The sequence below is a fragment of the Saimiri boliviensis genome, chromosome 13, assembly GCF_048565385.1.
Source record: "Saimiri boliviensis isolate mSaiBol1 chromosome 13, mSaiBol1.pri, whole genome shotgun sequence".
Taxonomy (NCBI): Eukaryota; Metazoa; Chordata; class Mammalia; order Primates; family Cebidae; genus Saimiri; species Saimiri boliviensis.
The window spans coordinates 92802842-92829962 of NC_133461.1; the positions used below are offsets into that span (position 1 = coordinate 92802842).

The 27121-nt window shown below is 39.7% G+C and overlaps 1 protein-coding gene across 7 annotated transcripts in view; it reads left to right on the plus strand.

The window, feature by feature from the left end:
• The window catches only part of SLC7A2 (solute carrier family 7 member 2), a 70192-nt gene that overhangs the window by 27247 nt on the left and 15824 nt on the right, over positions 1–27121 (plus strand). For 5 of the 7 annotated variants that reach the window (XM_074383967.1, XM_039461100.2, XM_074383966.1 and 2 more), the window contains 6 exons: positions 14815–15212; positions 15959–16114; positions 20186–20351; positions 21820–21953; positions 23269–23491; positions 26781–26920. In XM_074383967.1, the coding sequence (XP_074240068.1) occupies positions 14837–15212; positions 15959–16114; positions 20186–20351; positions 21820–21953; positions 23269–23491; positions 26781–26920 (1195 nt within the window). In that variant the 5' untranslated portion in view covers positions 14815–14836. The remainder of the gene's footprint in view (positions 1–14814; positions 15213–15958; positions 16115–20185; positions 20352–21819; positions 21954–23268; positions 23492–26780; positions 26921–27121) is intronic. The other 2 variants (XM_074383968.1, XM_039461101.2) reach the window with 1 other exon arrangement.

Here is a 27121-nt window from a genome sequence, read left to right on the forward strand (position 1 = left end):
TTACGCCTAACGAACTGCATGCCCTCTTTCTCCATGATTATTAGACTGGTGAATTTGGAAAGTTTGAATATAATGTATTAGGATTTCAGCAAAGCACTTAACATATTGTGATAACCTTGGGATAAGTTGGAGAGAAATGTGGATATCTAGGTGGTTGCATGATATATCCAGGGTGTTGATCAGTGGATCAATATCAGCCTGAAGGGACATCTTCGTGGCATGCCATGGTACTTTGTCCTTGGCTCTGTCCGGTTTAACTTTTTAAAAATCATTTATTTGGATTAACATATAAGACCTGATTTTCAAATTTGCAGTGACACACAGGTAGGTAGGGTACTTAATGCATGATTGACAGACTTGTATTATAACATGACCTCAAACAATATGAAACTTAAAATGTTGAATTTAGGTTTTAAAATAATGATTTAAACAAAATGGAACCAAGAGGACCACACTATATAGAAATGTTTGAGAAAAAAGACATGAGGGTTTTAGTTGACTGCAAACCAAATATGAATCATTCACTCCCTAATTCATTCATTGGACAAATGTTTACTCCTAGCCGTGTTTCAGTCACTGAGAAAACACTGGGGATATGACGAATGAATAAATATAGACCTTGATTTCCAGAGCCATATGGTCTAAAGGAATATATTTATTTTATAGGGTTGCCATTAAAAGGTACCACCAACTGAGTAGCTTAAAATAACAAATAGATTGTCTTACAGTTCTGGAAGTCCAAAATCAAGGTGGCAGCTGGACTATCTGTGCTCCTCCTGAAACCTGCAGGGAAGAGTCCTTCCTTGCCTCTTCTAGCTTCTGGTCATGGCCATCAATCTCTGACATTACTTGGCTTGCAGCTGTGTCACTGTAATTTCTGCCTCTGTCATCACATGGTGTTCTTCATGTGTCTCACATGGCATTTTTCTCTTCTTATAAGGACATCAGTCTTACTGGATTAGTGTCTTAACTTGATAATGCCTGCAAACACCGTTTCCCAATAAGGTCACCTAATAAGATGCCAAGTTTTGGACGTCAGCTTATCTTTCTGGAGGATACAATTCAGTCCACAACAAGGAATAAAATCTATCGTCATCCAAGTAGTTGACTAATTAGGATTTTTTTTTTAAGTGGCATAAAAATACGGAGTGCTGTGAGAACAGGGTGGCCTAATTTAGCTTGAGGGAGTGTCAGGGGTGATTGGGAGCTATCCAGGCAAAGAGGAGAAGGAGTAACTTTCCAGGAAGAAGAAACAACTGTGCAGAAAGCCTGGGACAGTCAGAGGCTTAGCACTCTGAGGACATTGAAGGAGCCCAGGGCAGCTCAAGTGGAGGAGGAGGAAGCAGAAGGCGGCTGAGGAGATAGGGAGGAACGGACCCAGCAGAGCTGGCTACACTGTGTTGAGGTGGCTTTCAAGAACAAAGCAAAAATAATTAATAGAAGTATACAAAATGGAGGAATAGCCTAAGCTAATTAGGCTCTGTGTTTGCTTCCCTATCTCTGGAACCCTTTGTTTTCTTGAGAGTGTCATATTTTAAGCTAGTGAGTGTTTTTCAGTGTGGCCATTACACATTCTGTTTTGTTTTTTCAGAGACAAGGTCTCGCTCTGTTGACCAGGCTGGAGTGCAGTGATGCGATCCCAGCTCACTACAACCTCTGCCTCTCTGGTTCAAGGGATTCTCCTGCCTCAGCCTCCCGAGTAGCTGGGATTACATGCACCCACCACCACGCCTGGCTAATTTTTGTATTTTTAGTAAAGATGGGGTTTCATCATGTTGGCCAGGCTGGTCTCGAACTCCTGACCTCAAGTGATCCACCCGCCTCAGCTTCCCAAAGTGCTGGGATTACAGATGTAAGTCACCGCTTCCGGTCCAGAGGGACATTTTCAAAGAAGCTGCCAAAAGTCCATTGAAAAGGAATTTCGCCCTTCCCTTGTATTAGGTTGCTGCAGAGGTAATTGCTGTTTTGCCATTAAAAGCAATAGCAAAAACCATGATTACTTTTGCACCAACCTAATATCTCTTGAAGGAGACCCCATTTGTATTCCACACCAGCACTTCCCGACACCCCCTTATCTCTCCTCCCCGCTTCTCTTGGCAGGTGGGTGAGTGGAAGGTTCTCATTCTTCAGCCTGCTGGCTTTTCCCTGCCTCCTACCCTGTTACGTAAATCAGCTTGGTTTCTTAGCTTTAATTTTCTAAGCATTTTTCCCCTCTGCTTCGTCTTTAAGTCAGAAGGAAAGCTTAAGAGCTGACAAAGAGGACAAGAAAGAACCTTCTTCTTCTCTCCCTGCAATAGCTCAGATGGCCTGGCAGCTGGGACAGAGAGAGAGGGCAAGGGGACAAGGTGGGGGCAGCTGGATCCACGCAGTTCAGTCAATACCTTTTCACCTTTATGTAGCCAAGAAGGCTTGTGTGCTAAGGGTGGCAGGACAAACTGGGCTATAGTACTCATTGGAGAATAGCGAAGTACAAGGCTAGAAAGGCAGGCTGTGGCCACACCGCAGAGGGGTGGTCTGGAAACCCAGGCAGGTTGCTGCAGTTAGTTGGCAGAAGGCAGGTTAGATACAAGTGTGAGTAAATAGATTTTTTTTTTTTTTGAGGCAGGGTCTCTCTCTGTTGCCCAGGCTGGGGTGCAGTGGCGCAATCTCGACTCACTGCAGCCTCTGCCTTCTGGGTTCAAGCGTTTCTCCTCCCTCGGCCTCTTGAATTGCTGGGACTACAGGCACATGCCACCATGCCCAGCCAATTTTTGTATTGTTAGTAGAGATGGGTTTTGCCGTGTTGGTCAGGCTGGTCTCGAACTCCTAACCTCAAGTGACCCTCCTGTCTTGGCCTCCCAAAGTGCTGGGATTACAGATGTGAGCTACTGCACCCAGCCAATAAATAGATTCAAAGCCTTAAAACTGAAATCTCATTCTCTACAGTATTTAAATTAAATAAGAATTGTTGTTTTAAAAGATGCTGGTATTTCTAAGCCTATTTAAATTGAAGGAAGCTAAACTCTGTTTGAACAAAATAATTCATTTACAAATCTCCATACAGTGTGGTTTCAAATAATTGCTTCCTCTCCTGGGAGTCACTCAAAGTCAGTGCTGGGAAATAGCTGCTGGTTTCCTGGAAATGAAATTCAGAGCCTTCCAAGATAGGGTTTTGCTCTCTCTGTCTGCATCTTAGTGCTAAAAACCCGAAGGTCATATCAAATGACTTGTTATAAAGAAGCAGCAAGAGTGAGGAAAAAGCAAGTTTCTCTCTCTTCTTAGAGTCTTCTTTGAAAATAGAGCAGCTGTACCATGGCCATATTATATGTAATACAAGGCCACTATAAAGGTTTTAGAGGACAGAAAGATATAGTCTGAGGTTTGTTTTGGGGTAACAAAAGATTTAAAATGAGTGTTGTTAAAAAGAAGTTTGAGCAACTCCATGAATAGTACAATATATGTTTATATGTATATATTTTTAAATTTTTTGCTTGGATTACAGGCCTTGCAGTGTTTCTTATTTTTATGAGTGATATTCTTTGTAAAATCTCTTCATATTTTATTTAAATATTTTTAAATTCCTATTGATCAATGATTACAAAATAGTTTTTATATTTATGAGATTGTTCAAATTATAAGTTTTATAGTAACTTAAGCTATTATTATTCAGAATTAAAAATCAAACTAGATGTTTCCAGGAATTTCTGAGTAAGAGTTTATAGATTGATATGATTATTTTAAGGTTTTTTTTTTCTATTTATCAGGGAAATGACTATAGTTGCTGTTAAATATTATGCAGAAATTCAAGATCTTTTTCCAAGGAAGGAATTATTTCAAATAAAGTAACAAAGAGGAATACTTGACTTCTAATTTATTTTAAGAGGTGGCTGATTATGTAAATTGTCAAAATGAGTCTTAAAAATTATGAATGTTATAGAGTTATTTTAAAAATGCAAAGTTGGTTTTTCTTATTTATATTCTTTGCCCGAAGGATGAGCTAAGCAGTACTGAGCCTTTTAAAAAAACCCCAGCAATTCTAGAGTGGAATAATGGATGAAGGCTCGGGTTAGTCCTGGCTTTCCCCAGGAAAACTTCCCTGCTGCCCCCCGACCCCAGTCCCATGTGAGCATGGCGTCCCCTCCTGGGTGTGCCCGTAGTACCCTGGACTTCCTTTACCCACATCTAGGTTTATGGTAATGGCCAGTTTACTTGTCTTTTTGTACCTTGTCTCCTGGAATTTTGTTTGGAAATTGCATTTAGATTATTATTTTTCTTTTTTTGAAATGTCTAAGGCATGATCTTTTAGAGAAACTGTTGAGCAATAGATAAATTGAATTCAGTCGATGCAATAAATATAAAAATTAAGACAAAGACTGGAGAAGACTTAATTGGAGAAATTGTTTACATTTGTGGCATATAAATAAGTAGAATAGAAATGTGACAAGCACATCACTCTTCAGTTTCAAGAAGCACATCCTTTCCAGTTGTTTCATTTTTTTTAATTGTTCTTGGTTTGCATATTCTAGATAGAAATTTTGGAGGCTCTGAATCATGAAGAACCAGCACCCTTTTAATTGCTTTCCCTGAGCACACGATGGGAATATTTTATTCAGATTTATTTGAAGCCAGCATGAACTTGCAAACTTCTCTCAGCCAATAGCAGCATTTCAACAATCCGTCAAGAAGCTAACCATAAAATCTATGGTCATACATTGTTGCTGTGTTTTAAGAAGAACCAAATCAAAACATGTTTTTCACAATCCAAAAATACAGTTTCAAAAGTGACCATTTTGTTTCAAGAAATGACTTTGCAGCAAAACCATAAATCCCAACTCAGTATCCCTTCAAATTTCTTGAACTTAAACAAAAATGAATGTGAATTCTGGTTAAATTCCATTTCTGCCGCAGTTGAAGGAATGAATTTTGCCTAGCATTGAAACAAAAGTGGTTGGATTCTAATAATTAATTAAATTTACATTAGGTAACTTTTATGGGGTGCAGGGTGGTCAATTGAAAGGGATACACTTTGGCTCTATTTGGAAAGAGAATAATTAGAGGAAACCAGAGTGTTCTAAAGTATTTCTCAGCTCTTTGCTTTTAGACAAAAAGCTTTCTTATACCCACTACCCTCCTGGTCCATGCATATACTTCTGACATCTTTAATCTGAAAGACAGCTACTAATGCAGAGAAAAGTGAAGCTCGCTTCGCAAGCACAAGCTATTTATTTAAAGTTTATGTTCTGGAGTACATGTGCAGGATGTGCAGGTTTGTTACATAGATAAATGTGTGCCATGGTGGTTTGCTACACCTATCGACCCATCACCTAGGTATTAAGCCCAGCATGCATTAGCTATTTGTCCTAATGCTTTCCCTCCCCTCACCCCACCCACCGACAGGCCTCAGTGTGTGTTGTCCCCCTCCCTGTGTCCATGTGTTATTGTTCAGCTCCCACTTTTGAGTGAGAACATTCGGTTTTCTCTTCTGTGTTAGTTTGCTAAGGATAATGGCTTCCAGCTTCATTCATGTCCCTGCAAAGGCCGTGATCTCATCCCTTTTTACAGCTGCATAGTATTCCATGGTGTATGTACCACATTTTCTTTATCCAGTCTATCATTGATGAGCACAGGCTATTTAAAAAGGCAGCAGGAACATGGTTCCATTCAGGTCTTCTGGATTTCCTTGGCATCCTTGAATTAGCTCTAATTTACATGAACAGTCGATTCAAAGTGGAATTAAGGTAATATTGAGTGGCTTGCTTTTTAAAAAACAGTTATGCTCATCTTTTTAAACAGTTTCTCTGAGAAGTGATTACCCTTTTGTAACAATGAGCAGTTCGGACCTCAGTCACCACAGTGAATAACCACCCTGAAATTGAACAGCATTTAGAGGAGGATCACTGAATTGTGGCAAATGTGATGGACAGTGTCAAAGACTTAGACTGAATCTTCAGAAATAGAAAACCCACTCGTTTAAAATACTTGGTTCCATGAAAATATCAAGGCGAATATTACTCTGGAATTCTGACAATTCGAAGAGCTCGACATGGACATTTTAACTGTATTCTAGAAGCATATATTTAAACTCTATTTTTTCAGTTTTAGAACAGGAGTGTAAGTTTCAAATGTAAAGCAACAACAACAAAGACAAAACAGAATCCTCCTTGCATAAAGTTATACTGAAGTCAGTCTGACATAATTTGTTGATTTTCTGTTATTATTATTGGTAAACTGTATGCCATGTAAAGTTAACATTTTAACTTTGGAGTGGACTAGGAGCTCAGTAATCTACCACCCAGCTTACAGATCCATGTGTCCCTTTCCACTCATCCTCTTCCTTGATTCTCAGGGTGGAGAAGCTCAGCTCTGTCTTCCATCCATATCTCCTTACCCCACTGCCCCTCCCCTAGAGCAGCTCAGAATCCTTCCTGCCTAGATTATTCTAGTAGCCTGTTTACCTTTCTCCTTAACTCCTGTCTTGATTTTCTCATCCCTTATTTATAATATAGTCAGAATGACATTTCTCAAATTCTGTGTCTGGCTTAAAGTTCTCAGTGATTCCCCACTGTCCCCAGGGTCAAGTTCAAGCTCCTTGCACAGCCTAGGGGTCCTTCTACTTAGCTCTGCTGACCTCTGGTTTCCCCATCCCTAAGCTCTATGTGGACTAAACTACTGTCTACTCCTTTGCTCTTGGTGTTTCCTCTGCTTAGAACACTTGTAATCCCCATGGCCCCTTCGTGTCCTCCTTCTCACTGAGCATTCAGATGGCTAAATTTAACTCAGCCAGACATAGCTGTCTCCAAGAAGGCCTCTCTAACTACCTGCACCCCTGTCAAAGTCAGTTAGGAATCCCTGCAGTGCCTGGCTTCCCCTGTGCCCAAGCATAGCTGTCTCATATTGCAACAGCCGTCATCTTTGTACCTGTGCCACTGCAAGTGACGCGAGTGAAGAATTGGGGCAGCCTATTTATGGTTGTTTCAGGGCCTGGTAGTGTACACTCAAGTATTTGGGGGAACTGATAAAATAGTGGAAGTATTCAGAAGAAATGTACATTTCTGGCCAGGCACGTTGGCTCATGCCTGTAATCCCAGCACTTTGGCAGGCTGAGATGGATGGGTGGATCACTTGAGGTTGGGAGTTTGAGACCAGCCTGGCCAACGTGGTGAAACCCTGTCTCTACTACAAATACAAAAATTAGCCAGGTGTGGTGGCAAACACCTGTAATCTCAGATACTTGGGAGGCTGAGGCAGCAGAATTACTTGAACTTGAGAGGCGGAGGTTACAGTGAGCCAAGATCATGCCACTGCACTCCAGCCTGGGCAAAAGAGGGAGACTCCGCCTCAAAAAAAATTACATTTTTTAACAAAAGATAATCCCCTAACATTCAAATATTAAGTGTTGTAGAGACTTCTCTGATTCAGGAATCTTTAAAAACCTTCTCCCGTATGGTAAAATATTCCCAGTGCTTCCCTCGATATCCTTTCCTCCATTAGGTGAATAATTGCTGTGCTGCTAGCTTACTTCTATAATTCATTGGCAAAAGAAAAATAACAAAAAAATGTTTTCAACAGTATCACTGCACTCCAGCCTGCCACAAAAAAAAAGAAAAAAGAAAAAAGAAATTCTCTGCCTTATGTCAAGCTATTCTTTCAAGGAGAGGGTATATACATCTGTGGGTAAAGGGACTGAACTAATGCAGGTTAAACTCTTAAAGTACCTCATCAGAAAAGTAAACACATATGAGTTATTCTACCAGGAAACCCTGCTTTTGGAAAGAAGAGGAATTTTCATTACATCAGGAAATGTAGCAGAAATGGCTGAAGGGAGCAGATTGAAAGAGTTGACAGTGGGAGCAGAGTGGGGTGAAGGAGGCACTCTCAGTACCACCTTGACCTTCGTCGTAAGTAGCATTTGGTTTCAAGGAACCGAGACCACTCTAAATAGCTGAGATGCACAGGAAGTTTGTCCAAACCATGCCGGGGAATCTTGCACACCCAACATTAGAGGTGCAGCAAGGCCTGGCAGGAACAGAGAAGCTGCCCGGGCTCCTCCTGCCCTGCCTCCCTGCTGGGGCAGCTGCCTTTCATCTCTGCCCTCCTCTAAATGACAATGGTATGGCTTCTTTTTTCTTTTCCTTTTTTTTTTTTTTCCAGGTGGAGTCTTGCACTGTTGCCCAGGCTAGAGTGCAGTGGACGATCTCAGCTCACTGCAACCTCTATCTCCCAGGTGCAAGCAATGCTCCTGTCTCAGCCTCCTGAGTAGCTGAGATTACAGGTGCATGACACCATACCCAGCTAATTTTTGTAGTTTTAGTAGAGGTGGGGTTTCACCATATTGGTCAGGCTGGTCTCAAACTCCTGACCTCAAGTGCTCCTCAAGCCTTCCACAGTGCTGGGATTATGGACGTGAGCCACTGTGACTGGCCCACCCTGCTGTGACTTCTACTGCCAGCTTCTGAATTTCTGCACCTTGTCAAGCAGGTCCCCAGTCTGTGTGATTTCAGCCTGCACCAGACCATTTGATCGCATCAGTCACTGTGTTCCTCAGAGCTTCCAGAACATCTAATTGAGCATTCATAGCCTTTGAGTATTTAACCCTCAGTTAGGCATCTCACTGGTCCAGTGATCTGTGGTTTGGGGGATTGAAGACAGTGGGGAGAGCAGGAGGCAATGGCAGGATCCCAGGTGAGGTGAAAGAATTCTGGGAAGAGCTGCTCCTCATGTTTGCAATAGCACATATAAGGTACAGGTCCTAGCAGCTTAGGGAAAGGGAACAGGTTGTACCCACTGGCAGTCAGAGTGATGTACTAGCCAAAGATTCTTAAAGACCTTATGCGCATGGGCATCTGCCTGGTGCCCAAGCCTGGCACTGAGCTCTGGTTAGGAATGCAGTGTGCTGACTGGGCAGAGACTCTGGTTACCAAGGCATCGAGGGCTTTGCCTTCTTCATTTCACTTTTTGTTTCTTCTGTTCCCCAAACCTAAAAACAAAAGTTGGATGCTTCATTTGATTTTTTTCTACATCTCTTTGAGCTAATTAAGTATGCCTTATTCCCGCTGTTATGTGGCTTTTACTAAAGGGAAATGGAGTCACATGTTTGGAAGCACCAGCTGTCTTTACAGACTTCCCAGAATTCTCTATCAGCCCTTTATTTGTTGAATGTCTTTAGGAAAAATGCTTGCCTGTGTCTGGATTCTACATCAGAAAGTTTGAAATAATATATTCTTAGTCTAACTTCCTGGCAGTACTGATTTGGTATAAAAGGGAAGAAAATGTAAATGTCATTACTACAGTGATTATAACTTTGTAGTGGCCTCAGTTGGGTTTTTTATTTTTACCTATGTCTACATTTGCATTCAATTCTGTGGAGAAAACTCTAGGGGAAGAAATTGTTCAGAAAATTTGATTTGGAGAAAAGATACGCTTTGGACCCAGTATAAGTTAAGTGGATATGGGAGAGTGTTCCTTTTTTTCTGGAAAAATTCAGGTTTAAGAGTTGAATGCATGGGTTTGTGATTTCTTTTTTTTGCTGATCAGGGCTGAAGAGTTACCATTTCTGATAGTCTTTTGTCCTACATTATACTTTTGATGATTTTTTAAAGAAATTAATCTCTCAAAACTTGGTAAAAAGAATGAGAGAAAAGTCAGTAATTCCATGGTCTTGTGTCTGTATCTTTTTTCCCTTTACTGAATTATTTAACTGACATTATAATTTGAAAATGTATCTTGGAACTTAAAGGTTGTAGAAACGTTGGGTTTGGAGATTGCAAAATAAAAAAGATCTAGGGCAAAAACAGTACAAAGATCCCTATCTTTAAAAGCAATTAAATAATGATTTAATTACTTTTTCCCATCAGTCCCAAAACAGAGAGAGCAGATGTCTCACCATGAAACTAGCAACTGGAATGAAGAAACAAAAGGTTGTTGTAATTTGGACAAACTAATTTGTTGAGAGTTTATTGGAACACTTACCTCACCGACTTGCCACAGTTAGTTTTTCCTGTAAGATTTATGGTCAGGGCCTGGGATACTGATATAGAAGATTAAGTTTGAAATGTCAGCCTTTACTTAGGGGAGGAAGGGAAAGATTCATTTCTAAGTGACTCAGTAAATCAAACTTTTGAACAAATGTGAAAATCTAGGATAAACTTGTGACTGTGATAAGCAGATTCGGCAAGATGTCTGGGGATCGTTGAAAGGCAGTTTGCTCTGTTATATTATCAGGGTTAGGAATTTACAAGGCCTAAAATTCTGTACTGTCTGGTTGATGGCCTAGGCTGAAGAAGTTTTACAAAAAGGTAATTCCGAGTTGCTGAGGAAGGAATTTAGCTTTTTGGCAAGAATTTATAGGGCTCTATCAAGGAATAACGTGCCTAGAAATGGTTATACTTCAGTTTGGGGCAGAATGGGGGTGGAGGCTAAGAAAGATCCACATGTATCATTAGACTCATTAAAATCATTCAGAGACTTCTGCAGCACATCATATTGCTAGTCCCTTCCAGTCCTCCCTTAGCTAATTCTATTTTCAGATCTAAGCTAATATGTGCATATTTGTCTTCCTCAAGAGACGCCACTATCTCAGCCATTAATAAAATAATTGCTTATTGAAGAAAGATACAGATCTATTTCTCATATTGCCAGAATCACTTGTGACCTCATAGAGATATTGATTAGAGCCTTTATACTCTGTGGCAGGTGTCCCCAAACTGTGGCCCCCTGAGGCCATTTATCCGGCCCCCCCGCCGCGCTTCCGGAAGGGGCACCTCTTTCATTGGTGGTCAGTGAGAGGAGCACAGTATGTGGCAGCCCTCCAACGGTCTGAGGGACAGTGAACTGGCCCCCTGTGTAAAAAGTTTGGGGACGCCTGCTCTATGGGCATGAGTTTTATATGGGCCTCTTCCCAACATCTGCATTGTTGTTCTTATACTACATGCATGTAGGTTTCATATTAAATATGGGTCCCTGGTCACAATAGCAATAATTGACAGTGGGTACAATGGTGCAGATCAGTCTGCTCCTGGAAAAACAAAGTCTGTGCCCTCCAGATCAATGGAATCACCTCCAAAACCCTGCCGCTTATCTCTGCATTTGTTTTGGTTGTGTAAGTGGGAGGGATATTTTTTCTTGGGCAGTGAAAGTCCCCTGTAAAAATGAGAGTAAGGTTGTCATAACCATTTCACATAAAAAGCTTATCGTTTTAAAAATGTTAAAGAAAAAGTTATAAAAACTTCAAAAATAGGTACATAACAAATTACATCACTAACATTAGATAAAAATTTTTTTCTCATTCTCTTGTTGCCACACTGCTTTTATATATCAGTGTGTCTCGACAAGCATATTTTACAAAAGCATGAAATTAACTTTCTTCATCTACTAAGCACTGCATGATACACCTGCTAGGACTCAATAAATGTTTGTTTAATAATGACTCATTAAATTGCCCCAGTATGTTTTTTCCTTTTCTCTCATCCCATTATAGTCCTACAAAATGAGATCTGTGTCATGGCTTTTGCAATCCGTATTTTACCATGTTGTGCGTAGTTGAGATTGTTTGCGAAGAACATTGAGTAACCTGTCAGTTCTGAGAAGTTTCTGACGTATGCTTTTCTAATTACTCAAAAGCAAACGAATGCTTAACAAATGGAATATTTGTCTTTTCCCCCCAGAGTAACATAGAAAACCTGACTACACATAAAATACTTTTCATCTTTAATGGAAAGAAATATTTTGCCTATACAGACCCCCACCCCCCTTCCGAAACCCTTCCAAAAAAGAAAAAAGAAAAATAGGAAAGAAGCAGCAGAAATCGTATCTTACCTGATTAAAGCTGTGTGTTTCTATAAGCAGTCCTGCCTCCTATGTAATCTGGAATGAATTAAATTAAATTTCATATTGAAGAGATCACCACTCATTTTTTCATTTTGGGTAACTTAGTAATAAAAGCTTTTACTGTTTTCACATTTTCAAAGGAGGTTTGTTTATTGGTCAACTTGCTTATTCTTTTATTTTTATGCTGGTTTTTCTTTAGAAATTTCACAAACAACATAATCATGGTACCAGAAAAAAAAGGATTAGAAAAAAAGTTACCCACAATTCTATTAGCCCCCAAATATTTTCTTTGTTTTCCTTGCTTCCTTCCAGATCCTTTCTCTTTAAATATGCAATAGTTGTAGAATTTATGTCTTTTTTTTTTTTTTTTTTGGAGTCAGAGTTTTGCTTTGTCACCCAAGCTGGAGTGAGTGGTGAAATCTCAGCTCACTGCAACCTCTGCCTCCCAGCCTCAAGTGACTCTCCTGCCTCAGCCTCCTGAGTAGCTAGGTTTACAGGCATGCACCACCACGCCCAGCTAATTTTTGTATTTTTAGTAGAAACAGGGTTTCACCATGTTGACCAGGCTGATCTCAAACTCCTAACCTCATGATCCACCCACCTTGGCCTCCCAAAGTGCTGGGATTATAGGGAATTTATGTCTTTTACTCATAAAAATCAAAGTTCATTTAAGTACTCCATAATGGGCATGTTTTATTTAGTTAAATGACAAAAGGGTATGCTGCACTTTGTTAATAAGTTGTGTTCCCAAAGTTGTATATGATGTGTCCGATTTTCACATGATCTTAAATCATTAGTGAAGGTTAGTGGGTCTTTGTTTCTGAATACTTTTCAGTTGGCAGTGGTCCCTAATCCTTGGTATTTGTACATCTGTGTATAAAAATGCCAGCTCAGCATTTAGTAACTGCCTTTCCCACCCCTCTTGGCCCCCTCAGTTGGCCTTTATACAACTTCTACTTTTTACTTCTCAATTCTTTTTAAGCAGAACACTTATCTTCTAGATATATGAGAAAGGGCTAGTTAAGGGTTAGCTAGTGGTAGAAATTGATACACATTTGATTTATGGAAGCATTGATAAGTCTTGACTTTGGAAACCTGAATATCGGCAACACTAGGGATATCAACATATTTGCAGATTTTCCAACAAACATTTGTGAAGTGCCATGATTTGGTACCCTGTCAGGTGGCACAGAAGATACTGAAGATGTATAGAAGTTTATTTTTTATCATCAAGGAACGTTTCACCTATTTTGTGTTTCTCCTTAGTCTTTGTTTCATATTCTTTGACTTACCTGCTTTCACCATTGGAAGCTTGTATTTAATGTTTATATTGATGTGTGAATAATTTTCCTCAGTTATCTCCTAGTCTGTTAAGTTATATGTTTTGGTAGACAATGCCATGTAGAGCTTTTTCATTTTTAATATTTCTTTTGCATATAAGTTGTACATATTGATTGGATGCAAATTAGAAATAGGTATTAGCATTATAATATATGAAATGCAGAGAAGTAAAAACCCACCATCTAAATATCATTACTGTTAATATTTTTATATGCTTTGCTTTAAGCCTTTTTACTGCAATATATGCCTATGTATTTTCTTACTAATATTCATACCTTGTTTTATAACTTGATTTTTTTCAGTGTTAGATTGCCTAGGCCTGCAGGAGGTAGAGAGTGTGATTTTTTTTGTCTACTTTATTCATTCCATTTTTAAAAGAACATAGAATAATACTTGGCATGGACTTTGGATGTATTTATTTAGAAATGGCAAATGTAGTAAGCATGTGTATTTTAGTACAAATTCATACTTAAAGCATGGTTGAATAGCAGTTTTAGATTTCAGCATGCTTTGAGAGGTGATTTTTAAAAAAATTCTAAGAAGTTCATATCTGCTTCATATTCATTGTTAAATTGAAAACAGAGAAGCTTACTTGATAAAGCTGTAGAATACATAATGATTATGTTTTTACCTGCTTTTAGATGATAGCTAAGTCCTATAAGGGTAGAGACCCCATCTATGTAAGACATAATTCTACATATAATCCCAGCCCAATTCTTGGCATATAGAAAGGCCTGAAAAATCTGGGCCAGCCATGGTGGTTCATACCTATAATCCTAGCACTTTGGGAGGCCAAGGAAGTAGGATCACATGAGCCCATGAGTTCAAGACCAGCATGGGCAACATAGTGAGACCCCATCTCTGCAAAAAATAAAAACATTACCTGAGCATGATGGCATATGCCTGTGGTCCCAGCTACTCAGTAGACTAAGGTGGGAGGATTGATTGAGCCCAGGAAGTTGAGGCTGCATTGAGCTATGACCACACCACTGTGCTCCAGCCTGGGCAACAGAGTAGGACCCTGTCTCACCAACAACAACAAAGCAAAAGAACCTGAGTTACATGGATTTTTGAAGTAAAGAAAGACAGAACCTAAAAGATGAGGTCATTCACCCCCTTCCTTGTAATGAGAACTAATTTAGGCATCTCTTGACATATATTTCTATCAACATATTCTTAGAAAATTTTTGGCTTGGGCATGGTGGCTCACACCTGTAATCCCAGCTACTCCAGAGGCTGAGGTGGGAGGATTGTTTGAGCCAGGGAGGTTGAGGCTGCCATGAGCCGAGGCTACGCCACTGAAATCCAGCCTGGGCGACAGAGATCCTGTCTCAAAACAAAAACAAAAACATGAAATTATAATATGTGAACAAAAACGGTGAATCTTTTTAATCACCGAAGGCTGCTGTATTCCTTTGCTTACCACATAAACCATTTGTTGTAGTCTCTTTAAAAGGGACATGAATACTACAGGAAATTAATCTACAGGAAATTCAAGGCTCTGGCTATTAAACCTTCCTTCTGACTGCTCTGGGTCACTGAATCTCTTCTAACAAGTGAAACACACACACACACACACACCCGCTCTAATTGTGCCCGGAAGCTAGGTCGTCAAAGGGAGGGATGATGATTCCAGATCAGCTTCTAACTTCCTCCCTTTCTGCTCAGGTTGCCCTCGTCAGACGTCAGAATGATTCCCTGCAGAGCTGCGCTGACTTTTGCCCGATGTCTGATCCGGAGAAAAATCGTGACCTTGGACACTCTAGAAGACACCAAATTATGCCGCTGCTTGTCCACCATGGACCTTATTGCCCTGGGCGTTGGAAGCACCCTCGGTGCCGGGGTATACGTCCTCGCCGGGGAGGTGGCCAAGGCAGACTCGGGCCCCAGCATCGTGGTATCCTTCCTCATTGCTGCCCTGGCTTCGGTGATGGCTGGCCTCTGCTATGCCGAATTTGGGGCCCGTGTTCCCAAGACGGGGTCTGCGTATTTGTACACCTACGTGACTGTGGGGGAGCTGTGGGCTTTCATCACTGGCTGGAATCTCATTTTATCTTACGTGATAGGTATGTTTCAAAAAGAAGTCTTCCTCCTGTGGAATGGCAGAAATCGCAGCCCTGAGTCACAGCACTTAGATTCAATTGTAGGCCTGTGTGCATCATTTGACCTCTGTGTCTCATTTTTGTTATCTGTAAAATAACAAAATTCTGTGGGAGTTTTTTTGTTTATTTGTTTTGTTTTTGTTTTTGAGACAGAGTCTCACTCTGTTGCCCAGGCCGAAGTGCAGTGGCATGATCTCTGCTCACTGCAACCTCTGCCTCTTGGGTTCAAATGATTCTCTTTCCTCAGCCTCTTTAGTAGGAGGGATTACAGGCACCCGCCACCAGGCCCGGCTAATTTTTGTATTTTTAGTAAAGATGGGGTTTCACTTTGTTGACCAAGCTGGTCTTGAACTCGTGACCTCAGCTGATTCACCCACTTTGGCCTCCCAAAGTGTTGGGATTGCAGGTGTGAGCCACGGCACCCAGCTACAAAATTCTGTGACTTTTGCTTCATCTCTGACTATGCCTCTTAGTGGGCTTGCGAACTTTTTAAATTATAATTCTCTACTGCAAATAAAGTTATCTGATTCCATAGTTATGGATTTGAACATTTGATGACTATTGCATGATTATAAAATTATCTAGATACTGTATACATAATTAAAATTTTCAATCTTTCGTGAACTCATATTTATCCTATAATAGAGTAGCAAATGATGCTAGTTAATTTTCTCCCAGTGACTTTGTATTCTGTGTTCTGTTTTGGGAAGGTACATCAAGTGTTGCAAGAGCCTGGAGTGGCACCTTTGATGAACTTCTTAGCAAACAGATTGGTCAGTTTTTGAGGACATACTTCAGAATGAATTACACTGGTCTTGCAGAATATCCTGATTTTTTTGCTGTGTGCCTTATATTACTTCTAGCAGGTAAGAAAACTTGTTGTACTCCTCCCCAGTTACTTTTGAATTTGGGGCCTCAGTTTCCAAGATGAGGTCAGTATATTTATACATTTATTGTTACTGTTAGACATCTGTGGGGTTTATCACTGGCTGCAATCACGTTTTAACCTAGGCCTAAATTGTGTGCAGTGATAGAAATAGCACTTCTGAGTAAATGGAACCGGCATGTACTAAATAATATGGTGAGGACACTGATTTTTGTAATAGTTAATTGCAGGTTTGCAGGAATAGCGGTGGTTTCAGTAAGGAAGAATGTATACTTTCTTGGCATTGTTCTATCTTATTAGATACAACTAGGGATATTTGCAACGTCTAGAAGAAATTCTGTTTTTCGGACATGCCTTCATCTGTATAATGTAGGCCTTTGGTTGTAAAGGAAGCACATTCAAATCACCTGTCGTTTTGTAATGTCAACATTATATAGACAAACATACTTAGTACCAGGATTTTCCAGTTTTCATCAGTATCGTAGCATAGTGGTTTTAAAAGGCACAAGAATTAGAAAACGCAGATTTCCATCTTTCTGTGCCACTCACTTCCTTTAGAACATAGAACAATTTCTGTGATCTCCCTCACTCAGTTAGCTCATCCAGAACATGAGGGCATCAGTGTCTGCCTCTTACAGGCTTCTCATTGGGTTCCTAATAAGCACTCACCTGGTAGTGATTTTATTTCATAGGTATAGCTAATCCCTGCTCCATCTCCTTATATTTGTTTTAACTATTTGAACTTTTTCTTTCTTTCTTTCTTTTTGAGACAGAATCTGGCTCTGTCACCCAGACTGGACTGCAGTGGTACTGCAACCTCTGTCTCCCAGATTCAAGTGATTCTCCTGCCTCAGCCTCCTGAGTAGCTGAGATTACAGGCATGCGCCACCATGCCCAGCTAACTTTTGTATTTTTATTAGAGACAAGGTTTCACCGCGTTGGCCAGGCTGGTCTCGAACTCCTGACCTCAAGTGTCCCTCCACCTTAGCCTCCCAAAGTGCTGGGATTACAGGCGTGAGCCACTGTGCTTGGCCACATTTTTTCTTTTGAGTCTCATCCTTCCCTGCCGTCCTGCTTATGCCCATCAAGGATTGCACCAAGAGTAAAAACCATGTCTGTTCCTACTTCTCACTGGCTTTATCCTGGGCAATCTGCCTCACGCTTTCTTGTCCAGCCTTACCTCTGTTTTCTCCCTTGTTAGAAGAGCGACACAGAAATATCGTTCTCTTATGAAATGTTTACTTGAAAATTATATAATTTTTAAAAATAGCTTTACCCTTTAAAGAGTGAGTCATTAATTAAATGTTTTATATAGGGATAAGAACCTAAAAAAGTGTATAGGTATAAAATGTTCTCCATTTTGAGTGTAGTGTCAAGAAAAATTACACCATTTGTTTTTCAACAAAGAATCGATTTTTGTTTTGGTTTCTAACCAGTTTAACTTAGAAATAGAAACCAGTCGAGCATTAAGTTGTTTACATCATATTTTATTTAGGGATCATTTCAGTGAACTTAAAATACTCAGTTTTAATCTCCAAATGATGAAAAGCATGTAGCTATGAAGCAATGAGAACATAGTTTAATTCCACGGCAAGACTTAGGCCTTGGCTCACATCACTTGTCCTGTGTTCATTCACCATCATATCTTTCCTTTAATTATAGATGAAGCTTATGTTATAACTTTGTTCTTAGAATCTTTGAAGAACAGACCCCATATTGTAAATCTCTATTCATATTGTAACAACAAATTACGTGAAGCAGTTGTTTTACTAAAGATACACGGGAAGTGTATGCTGTGGTGAGATGAGATACTCATTGGTGTCTAATCCCCCGATGGGAGATGAGACTGCAGAGTAGACAGTGCACATGTGCTGCTGGAAACTTACATGAAATATAAAGGTGGCTTTGTTATTCTCTGAGGTATATAGCAGTGGTTCCTAACCTAACTTACAATTACAGAGTCGAGAATTGTGCTGACCATACAGCTTTCCTTTATATGGTTAGTTTATGATTCTAGGAATTATACAGGTAGAAGAACAAAATTCAAGTTCTTTCATCTCTGCTTGGAAAATTTTGCTTATTTGATGGTGATATCTAATAAATTTATTAGATATGAGGAAGAAACAAGTAAATCTGTGGCATCATCTTTTCAAAGCAATCATTTCCTCAATGGTAAAAGATAAACTTCTGCAGGTCCATAATTCAAATTTTATACAAGATGAGTTAAAGATGTAAATATAATTAGAAAAAATACTGGAAGGAAACAAAGTAGATGTTTTGGGTTAATGTTTTAGAGAATTTTTTTCAAGGTAGAAACTAAAAAGGAAAAAAATTTTTTTTTCTAATAACTTTTCTACATGTATATCATCAACAGTAAGACTAAAGGCAAAAACAGACTGGGAAAAATGTATGCCATACATGACAAGCAGAGAGCTTATGGCATTAATATATACATAAATTTTACAAATCAATGTATTAGTGCATTTTCATACTGCTATAAAGAATTACCTGAGACTCAGTAATTTATGAAGAAAAAGAGGTTTAATGAACTCACAGTTCCACATGGTTGGGGAGGCTTTACAATTATGGAGTAAGGTGGAGGAACAAAGCCATGTCTTACGTGGTGTCAGGCAAGAGAGCTTGTGCAGGGGAACTGCCTGTTTTAAAACCATCAGATCTCAGGAGGTGTATTCACTGTCATGAGAACAGCACAGGGAACCTGCCCCCATGATTCAATTACCTCCCACTGGGTGCCTCCCATGTTACATGGAGATTATGGGAGTTATAACTGAAGATGAGATTTGGGTGAGGACACAGGCAAACCGTATCAATCTATATGAATAGAATACCCTAATAGAAAAAATAAAAACTTTAAATACAGCCAAACTTTCCAGAGAATATTTTGATAATATGAACCAACAGTTCTTACCTTTGATACACTATTACCTTGCAGAAAATTGTAAAGGAGTAAATAGAAAGTGTAGGAAGATATTTATAAAAGAATTATTATGTCAGTGCTATTTATAATTATAACAAAGAGTGATCTAATTGTCTATAAATAAGGGATGAATTAAAGTGTAGTACATCAATATAGTTGAAGATTATGCAGCTGTTAAAAATGAGACTATGTATTTACTGGCACAAGAGAGAAAGGGAGAGAGTGAGAGTGTGTGTGTGTGTGTGTGTGTGTGTGCGTGTGCAAAATTTGGGAGGGAAAAGCATGGTTGATCTTCTTTATATTTTTTCTGTGTCTTCAAAGTACTTGAATAGGAAATTGATCACTTTTACAACCAGAATATAAAACTGTTAAAATGAGACTAGGTTTAACAAAATGCTTTTTTGGCATAGTTGAAGAAGTATCTTTGTTTATGTGTTTTGTGTGCACAGCAGACATATGTTTTAGCATTTACTTTTAAGGAGTTTGCAAATGGGCCAGGCACGGTGGCTCATGCCTGTAATCCCAGCACTTTGAGAGGCTGAGGCAGGCAGATCACTTGAAGTCTGAAATTTGAGACCAGCCTGGCCAACATGGCAAAACCCCAGCCCTACAGAAAAATACGAAAATTAGCCAGACATGGTGGCATGTACTTGTGTTCCCAGCTACTCAGGTGGCTGAGGTGAGCAAATTGTTTGAGCACAGGAGGCAGAGGTTACAGTGAGCCAAGATCACACCTCTGTACTCCAGCCAGGGAAACAGAGCAAGGCTCTGTCTCAAAAAAAAAAAAAAAAAGTTTACAACCATTAACCTGAAATTAGATGTTACTTTACCTCTCATTGGTAGTGATAGCCAAAGTTACTAGATTTATGTTTCTTACAAAGTGTGGTGTCTTCTGTGAGCATGATCTGCCTTCCAAAATTGAGTTGGTTGCATTCAGAAGACCTTTCAGGATTAGGTAACTAATGAGTAAGAACTAGCATGAGAGTTAGATAGATGGAAGTTACAGATATGAATGCTGGTAAAGTAATGTCCTAAAGCCCTGTATTTGCCTCAAAATGCCATTGCCTTTCCTAAAGCTAGGTAAAAACTAAAATATCCTTTCTTTTGCCATAGGTCTCTTGTCTTTTGGAGTAAAAGAGTCTGCTTGGGTGAATAAAATCTTCACAGCTGTTAATATTCTGGTCCTTCTGTTTGTGATGGTTGCTGGGTTTGTGAAAGGAAATGTGGCAAACTGGAAGATTAGTGAAGAGTTTCTCAAAAATATATCAGCAAGTGCCAGGTAAAATATTTGAGGTTTTTTTTCTCCTTCTTGTTTAAGAAAATATTTTAAGAGAGTGTATGAGTTCGTTTTTACTCTGCTGATAAAGACATGCCTGAGATGGGGTGATTTATAAGGAAAAAGGAATTTGATGGAGTCACAGTTCCACATGGCTGAGGAGGCCTCACAATCACAGCAGAAGGTGAAAGGCATGTCTTACATGGCAGCAGACAAGAGAAGAGAACTTGTGCAGGGAAACTCTCCCTTATAAAACTCTCAGATCCCATGAGACCCACTCATCACCATGAGAACATCATGGGAAGACCTGCCCCCATGATTCAACCACGTGCCACAGGGTCCTTCCCACAACACGTGGGAATTGTGGGAGCCACAATCCAAGATGAGATTTGAGTGGGGACACAGCCGAACTATATCAGAGGGCATATGTGAGTTTTCTTCTAGAGCAATGGTTCTCAAGCCTCTTGCTTCTGAGACCTTTCTGAGAGGCTATTCCAAGAACCTTCTTCCCAGACTCCCTTCAATCTTAAAAGTATAGGTGTTCTCCCTGTGGGACAACTGTGTGAAGCTATGCAGCTGCTGGTTCCCAGCCTCAAGCTCCACTACAGGTTTAGGGGAAGAGCAAGGGAAGATTCGAATTACTGGAAAAACTTGATCTTTTCCCCCAAGCAGTTTGCCACCACTAAATAGCAATGAGTATTTTTGAGTCATGCATCCTTTAGTTCTTCCTTCAGGGCCACCATTCCATTTTGTTGTATTCTCTTAGCCCTTTAGTAATCTTCAGACCTTGTTTTTTTGGGAGAATGTTATTAGTTGTACAAGCAGAAATAAGATTACACAAATACCTATTGCATGGAATGAGGTACATCTGTATGTTTTTCGTGATATATGTTGTTTATAGTCATTCCAATGAGGGAAGAAATTGGTATCCTATGAACTTATAGAGTTTTTAACATATAATAAAATACTCAACTTTATTATTATCAATCAAGACTAGGAAGTTTTGTTTCATGTTTTTAAATGTCTTCTTAGGGCATGTTAAAGACATGCACACTTTCTTACTCAATGCTTTATGAGTTGAAGAATATGTTCTCCTAAGAAAAAGTATCCATAAGAAGAGGAGGTTTCTGGTCTTTGTCCCAGAGCATGGCTCATATGTAGAGTCTCTGCCCTCAAAATCCTCCCTGGCTGTGGGTTCCAGCCGGAGCGGGTCTGGGCCTTCTATGTATGCTATCAATCAACCTGTAATTGGATGTCAGTGATACAGGATGATTATTGTTAGGTAGCACTGTTAGGGGCACCACCACATTCTCTAGCACAGGGAGAGAGAGTGAGGTTATAGTTTTATGTGTATCAGCTTCAAAGAGCTGATAAACACAACTGCCTTCTGAGGATGTGGTCTGAGACAAATCACCAGAAGGAGCAGTTTTCTGTCAAAGTGACTTTCCAATGTGTTTGTTCTCTTCCTTAGTGAGCCACCTTCTGAAAATGGAACAAGTATCTATGGGGCTGGTGGCTTTATGCCTTACGGCTTTACGGGAACATTGGCGGGTGCTGCAACTTGCTTTTATGCCTTTGTGGGATTTGACTGCATTGCAACAACTGGTAAGAGCAGTGCCTTGGCTCACTGTAGAAGAATGAGTGGTCCTTGTCGTGCTTAAGTATCGTGTGTGGCAGCAGAGGGTCCAGGAAAGAGAGAGGGATTTGGGGTAAGAAGGGCACTAGGTCCAGACCCAGCTGTGACACCTGCTGCCGAGGAAGAGTGCAACTCTCTGACCTTGGTTTCCAAGTTGATAAATTTGAGAGAACAATTCCTACTCCTCAAATAGTATGAAGATTACCTAAAATAATGCATATGAAAAATACTTTGCAAGCTGTTGATTACTTTATAAACATTAGTCATTATTACCATCCCTATCTTTCTATCCAGAAGTGCTTCACATGAGCCCTACATGATGATGACATTCTTAAATGGTCTTTTTGTTAGTGGGAGAAAAAATATTGTGCCAATTCTGTCTTCATTATCTCATACAACAACATAATTATCCCAGAGTCATTCTCTAAGTGCTTCCTCTATTTTTATGTCATGGTATGGCCATACAATTGACCACATTTTGAGTATTCAGTTTCATTAGTGCACAAAATGTACTGTTTTTTAAATTGAAATGACAACTTCATACAAATAGATGAAATAACTTCTTCTGAAGCCTTCATACTGAGGGGCCTACCAAATGGCACAGCAGTCATTTAATCTCTGGAGATGAATCATTTTCCAAATGGATTAAGACTGCTATTCTGTCTCTAAATACTTACTAGTGCTAGGATGTTATGGGGTTTGTTTGGTTCGTTGGTTTTTTTCTTTCCTGGAGATGCGAAACTGACTGTCATGACTTCTCCTCTTCTTCCTCTGGGATTTGGATTTTTATGTAATAAGAAAGTACCTTCACGAATAGAGGAAATTTCATATAAAATAGATGGACCGGCCAGGTGCCGTCTCATGCCTGTAATCCCAGTACTTTGGGAGGTAGAGGCAGGTGGATGACTTGAGGCTAGGAATTTGAGACTAGACTGGCCAACATGGTGAAACCCATCTCTAATAAAATACAAAAATTAGCCAGGTGTGGTGGTGCACACCTGTGGTCCCAGCTACTCTGGAGGCTGAGGCAGGAGACTCGCTTGAACCTGGGAGGCAGAGGTTGCAGTGAGCCAAGATCTCACCACTGCACTCCAGCCTGTGTGAAAAAGCAAGACTCTGTCTCAAAAAAACATAAAATAAAATAGATGGACCAAGATAAGAAGAGAGAAGGGACAAAAGCAAAGAAGAATTACCCTGGAGAAGAGGAAGAATTTTGCACAACTTAATTTATTTACCTATTGATGTTTTCTTAAGCATACACATCTTTTGTTTGTATTTCCTTAGGTGAAGAAGTTCGGAATCCCCAGAGAGCTATTCCTATTGGAATTGTGACATCTTTGCTTGTTTGCTTTATGGCCTATTTTGGGGTCTCTGCAGCTTTAACACTTATGATGCCATACTACCTCCTCGACGAAAAAAGCCCCCTCCCTGTAGCATTTGAATATGTGGGATGGGGTCCTGCCAAATATATCGTCGCAGCTGGTTCTCTCTGCGCCTTGTCAACAAGGTACATTACGTCGCCTTTGGGGCAGGGGCTGTTTGGGATTCTACAAAGTGTAGTCAGTGTCTAAAAATGTGCTTTGGTATATTTAAAAAGTATCCTAATAGAAACAAAATGTTATTTAACTATGTATTTATTGATTATTTTGCTCAGAATTTCCGTATAAAAATCTTTTTTTTTTCTTTATTGAGACGGAATTTCACTCTTGTTACGCAGGCTGGAGTGCAATGACGCGATCTCGGCTCACCGCAACCTCCGCCTCCTGGGTTCAGGCAATTCTCATGCCTTAGCCTCCTGAGTAGCTGGGATTACAGGCACGCACCACCATGTCCAGCTAATTTTTTGTATTTTTAGTAGAGACGGGGTTTCACCACGTTGACCAGGATGGTCTTGATCTCTTGACCTCGTGATCCACCCGCCTTGGCCTCCCAAAGTGCTGGGATTACAGGCTTGAGCCTCCGCGCCTGGCCTCATATAAAAATCTTAAAAGATAAACTCTGGCCTCGTATAAAAATCTTAAAGGATAAACTCTGCTAGTTCAGAGTCAGCTTTTTTTTTTATTGCATTTTAGGTTTTGGGGTACATGTGAAGAACATACAAGATTGTTGCATAGGTACACACATGGCAGTGTGGTTTGCTGCCTCCATCCCCTTCACCTATATCTGGCATTTCTCCCTCTGCTATAGATAGCGATGGTCCAGGCTTCAATAGAAATATATATGGCATTGATACACACACACACACACAAACACACACATCTGTTACACATAGTCATGTATGTAGGTATTATGAAACTTCAGGATTCTTGTCCTAAAATGTTTCTTCTTCATTAGTTTTGGTGATACTTGTAGTTCTTTTTTTTTTTTTTTTTTTTTTTTTTTTTTGAGGCGGAGTTTCACTCTTGTTGCTTAGGCTGGAATGCTGGAATGCAATGGTGCAATCTTGGCTCACTGCAACCTCTGCCACCCAGGTTCAAGCGATTCTCCTGCCTCAGCCTCCCAATTAGTTGGGATTACAAGCATGCACCACCACGCCCAGCTAATTTTGTATTTGCAGTAGAGATGGAGCTGCTCCATGTTGGTCAGGCTGATCTCAAACTCCCGACCTCAGGTGATCCGCCCAACTCAGCCTCCCAAAGTGCTAGGATTACAGGCATGAGCCACTGCACCTGGCTGATATTTGTAGTTCTTCAGACATCTGAGAATATATGCACAGACCTCACATTTGCTACCTCTGTTCGGGTAATACTGATTCTGTGTGAGTGGATGCTATAATGCTTTGTCTGTTTTAAATATAATGTGTTTTTTATTGTGAAACATGGAGACTTAGCACCAGTCAGAGTGAAGCTGGTCTGAAAATAGAAATTATCATTCTTAAATTAATGGTGGAAATTCATAAAAATATGTGAAGAGGTAGGGTCGTTGAATCCCAAGTTTTCAGATTTCCAGTAGCTGCTTGTTGGAATACTTTAAAACTCATTTCCCTGCTTTCCTGAGCAACCCTTATTTTAATTAACATATGATTATGAGTAAGATACTTCATTCCAATTTTGTATCATGCCATCTAGTAGAAGAGTCTTATAAAGAGAAAATTAATCTTTTTGCCAGATTAGTAATTTTTTAACTGAAAATAATGTTGTAAAAGTCTGAAAGTACAAAAAGAAGCCTTTCGGTGTAATTCACCAGCCTAACTTTATTTTTTCCCCCCCAAACTCCCGTTATTTTCTAGTTAAGACAATATTAAGTAGCGATTAGACACTTCTGGTTTCTCAGCCATCTAATAGTGTTGATGTTTATTTATTTGTTTATTTGTTTATTTATTTGAGACAGGGTCTCACTCTGTCAGGCAGGCTGAAGTACGGTCGCACGATCATAGTTCACTGAGGGCCAAACTCCTGGGTTCAAGTGATCTCCCCAGCTTAGCCTCCTGAGTAGCTAGGATACAGGCTTGTGACACCACACCTGGCTAACTTTTTATTTTTTGTAGCGACAAGGTCTCACTAAGATGCCCAGGCTGGTCTTAAATGCCTGAGTTCAAGTGATCCTCCCACCTCAGCCTCCCAAAGTGTTAGGGTTACAGATATGAGCCACCACACCCAGCTTTGAGGTTTATTTTGAATCACTTTATGTAATTTCAAGTGCTGAACTGTGAAGATACCAGGCCACCCTGGCCTTAGAAGGGGCAGACAAAGATTCGTCTATGGCCAAGCTCAACAGAGCCTTATTAAAGATAAAGAAGGGCCAGACACTGTGGTTCACTCTGGTAGTCCCAGCACTTTGGGACACCAAGGCAGGAGCATCACTTAAGGAAGAGTTCAAGACCAGCCTGGGCAACATAGCAAGACTGGGTCTCTAAAAAAAAAAAATCAAGAAATTAGCTGAGCATGGTGACATGCACCTTTAGTCCCAGTCTCAGTTACTTGAGAGACAAGTGGAAGGAGCCCAGGAGTTTGTGGGCACAGGGAGCTGTGATGGCACTACTGCACTCCAGGCTGAGTGACAGAGCGAGACCCTGTCACAAATAAATAAATAAATAAGATGCATTTTTAAATAAAATATTTTTTTTTTGTTTTCTCTTACCTGGTTATTTTTCACTACTAAGTAACGTATGAAATGGTACAGCTGGTAAACAAAAGTAATTCCGAACATCTCAAGCAAAAACTGTCTTAACTAAACTTCAGTTGATAACTTTTCACTATGGCCACCTCTGTATACTACATTTATGTAAATTGATCTTCTTTTCCTTTTTCTGTCTCGATTATCTTATGATGTTGGGAATTATTACTAATTTGACCCAAGATCAAGGTGTATGAGAAAAAATTCTGGTAAAATAAATGCAAAAATATATCATTGTTGAATAAAGGTTGCAATTATTGCTTATGAAATAAAATTACTTAGTCTTTAATTACATAACAAATTAGTAATTTTATTTTCTAAGTTGTTACTGCTAAAAATGCCTTAATATTGGTTTGGTTAAGTCTTAATTACTTAGTTTTAATTTAATAATAATTGTGGGTACACACAAATTACTTGCAATATTGTTTTTAGTCTGGTAATTTTGCTGGGTACTTATCTGTAACAGAATAATGAGTAGCACAATGGTAAATATTAGCAAATATTTGTAAATGCCCAATCATAAGGCATTCAAAAATAATATGACATAATTATTAATATAAATAATGTGACTTGATAATTACAACTGGCATGCTGAATACTATACAGTTACTTTATTTCAGTTCGGGGATGTAATCTTGCATGAATGTTTGCCATACTGCATGTGTTTGCTTTTTATTCAGTCTTCTTGGATCCATTTTTCCAATGCCTCGTGTAATCTATGCTATGGCGGAGGATGGGTTGCTTTTCAAATGTCTAGCTCAAATCAATTCCAAAACGAAGACACCAATAATTGCTACTTTATCATCGGGTGCGGTGGCAGGTGAGAGAGAGTTGACTTTTCTTACGAAAAGGGGAATCTTTTTCATCAAGGACTCTGCGTTAAAAATACAAAGCTAGGTGGTTTTCTGTATTGATTTATGTGAAGCTCGGTCACTTTTTTTGTGAATGTTTCTTATTTTGAATATTTTGGTTCTGCATTTTCATGTGTCCAGTCTTTACCTGTGTATGCCTGTCTAGAATA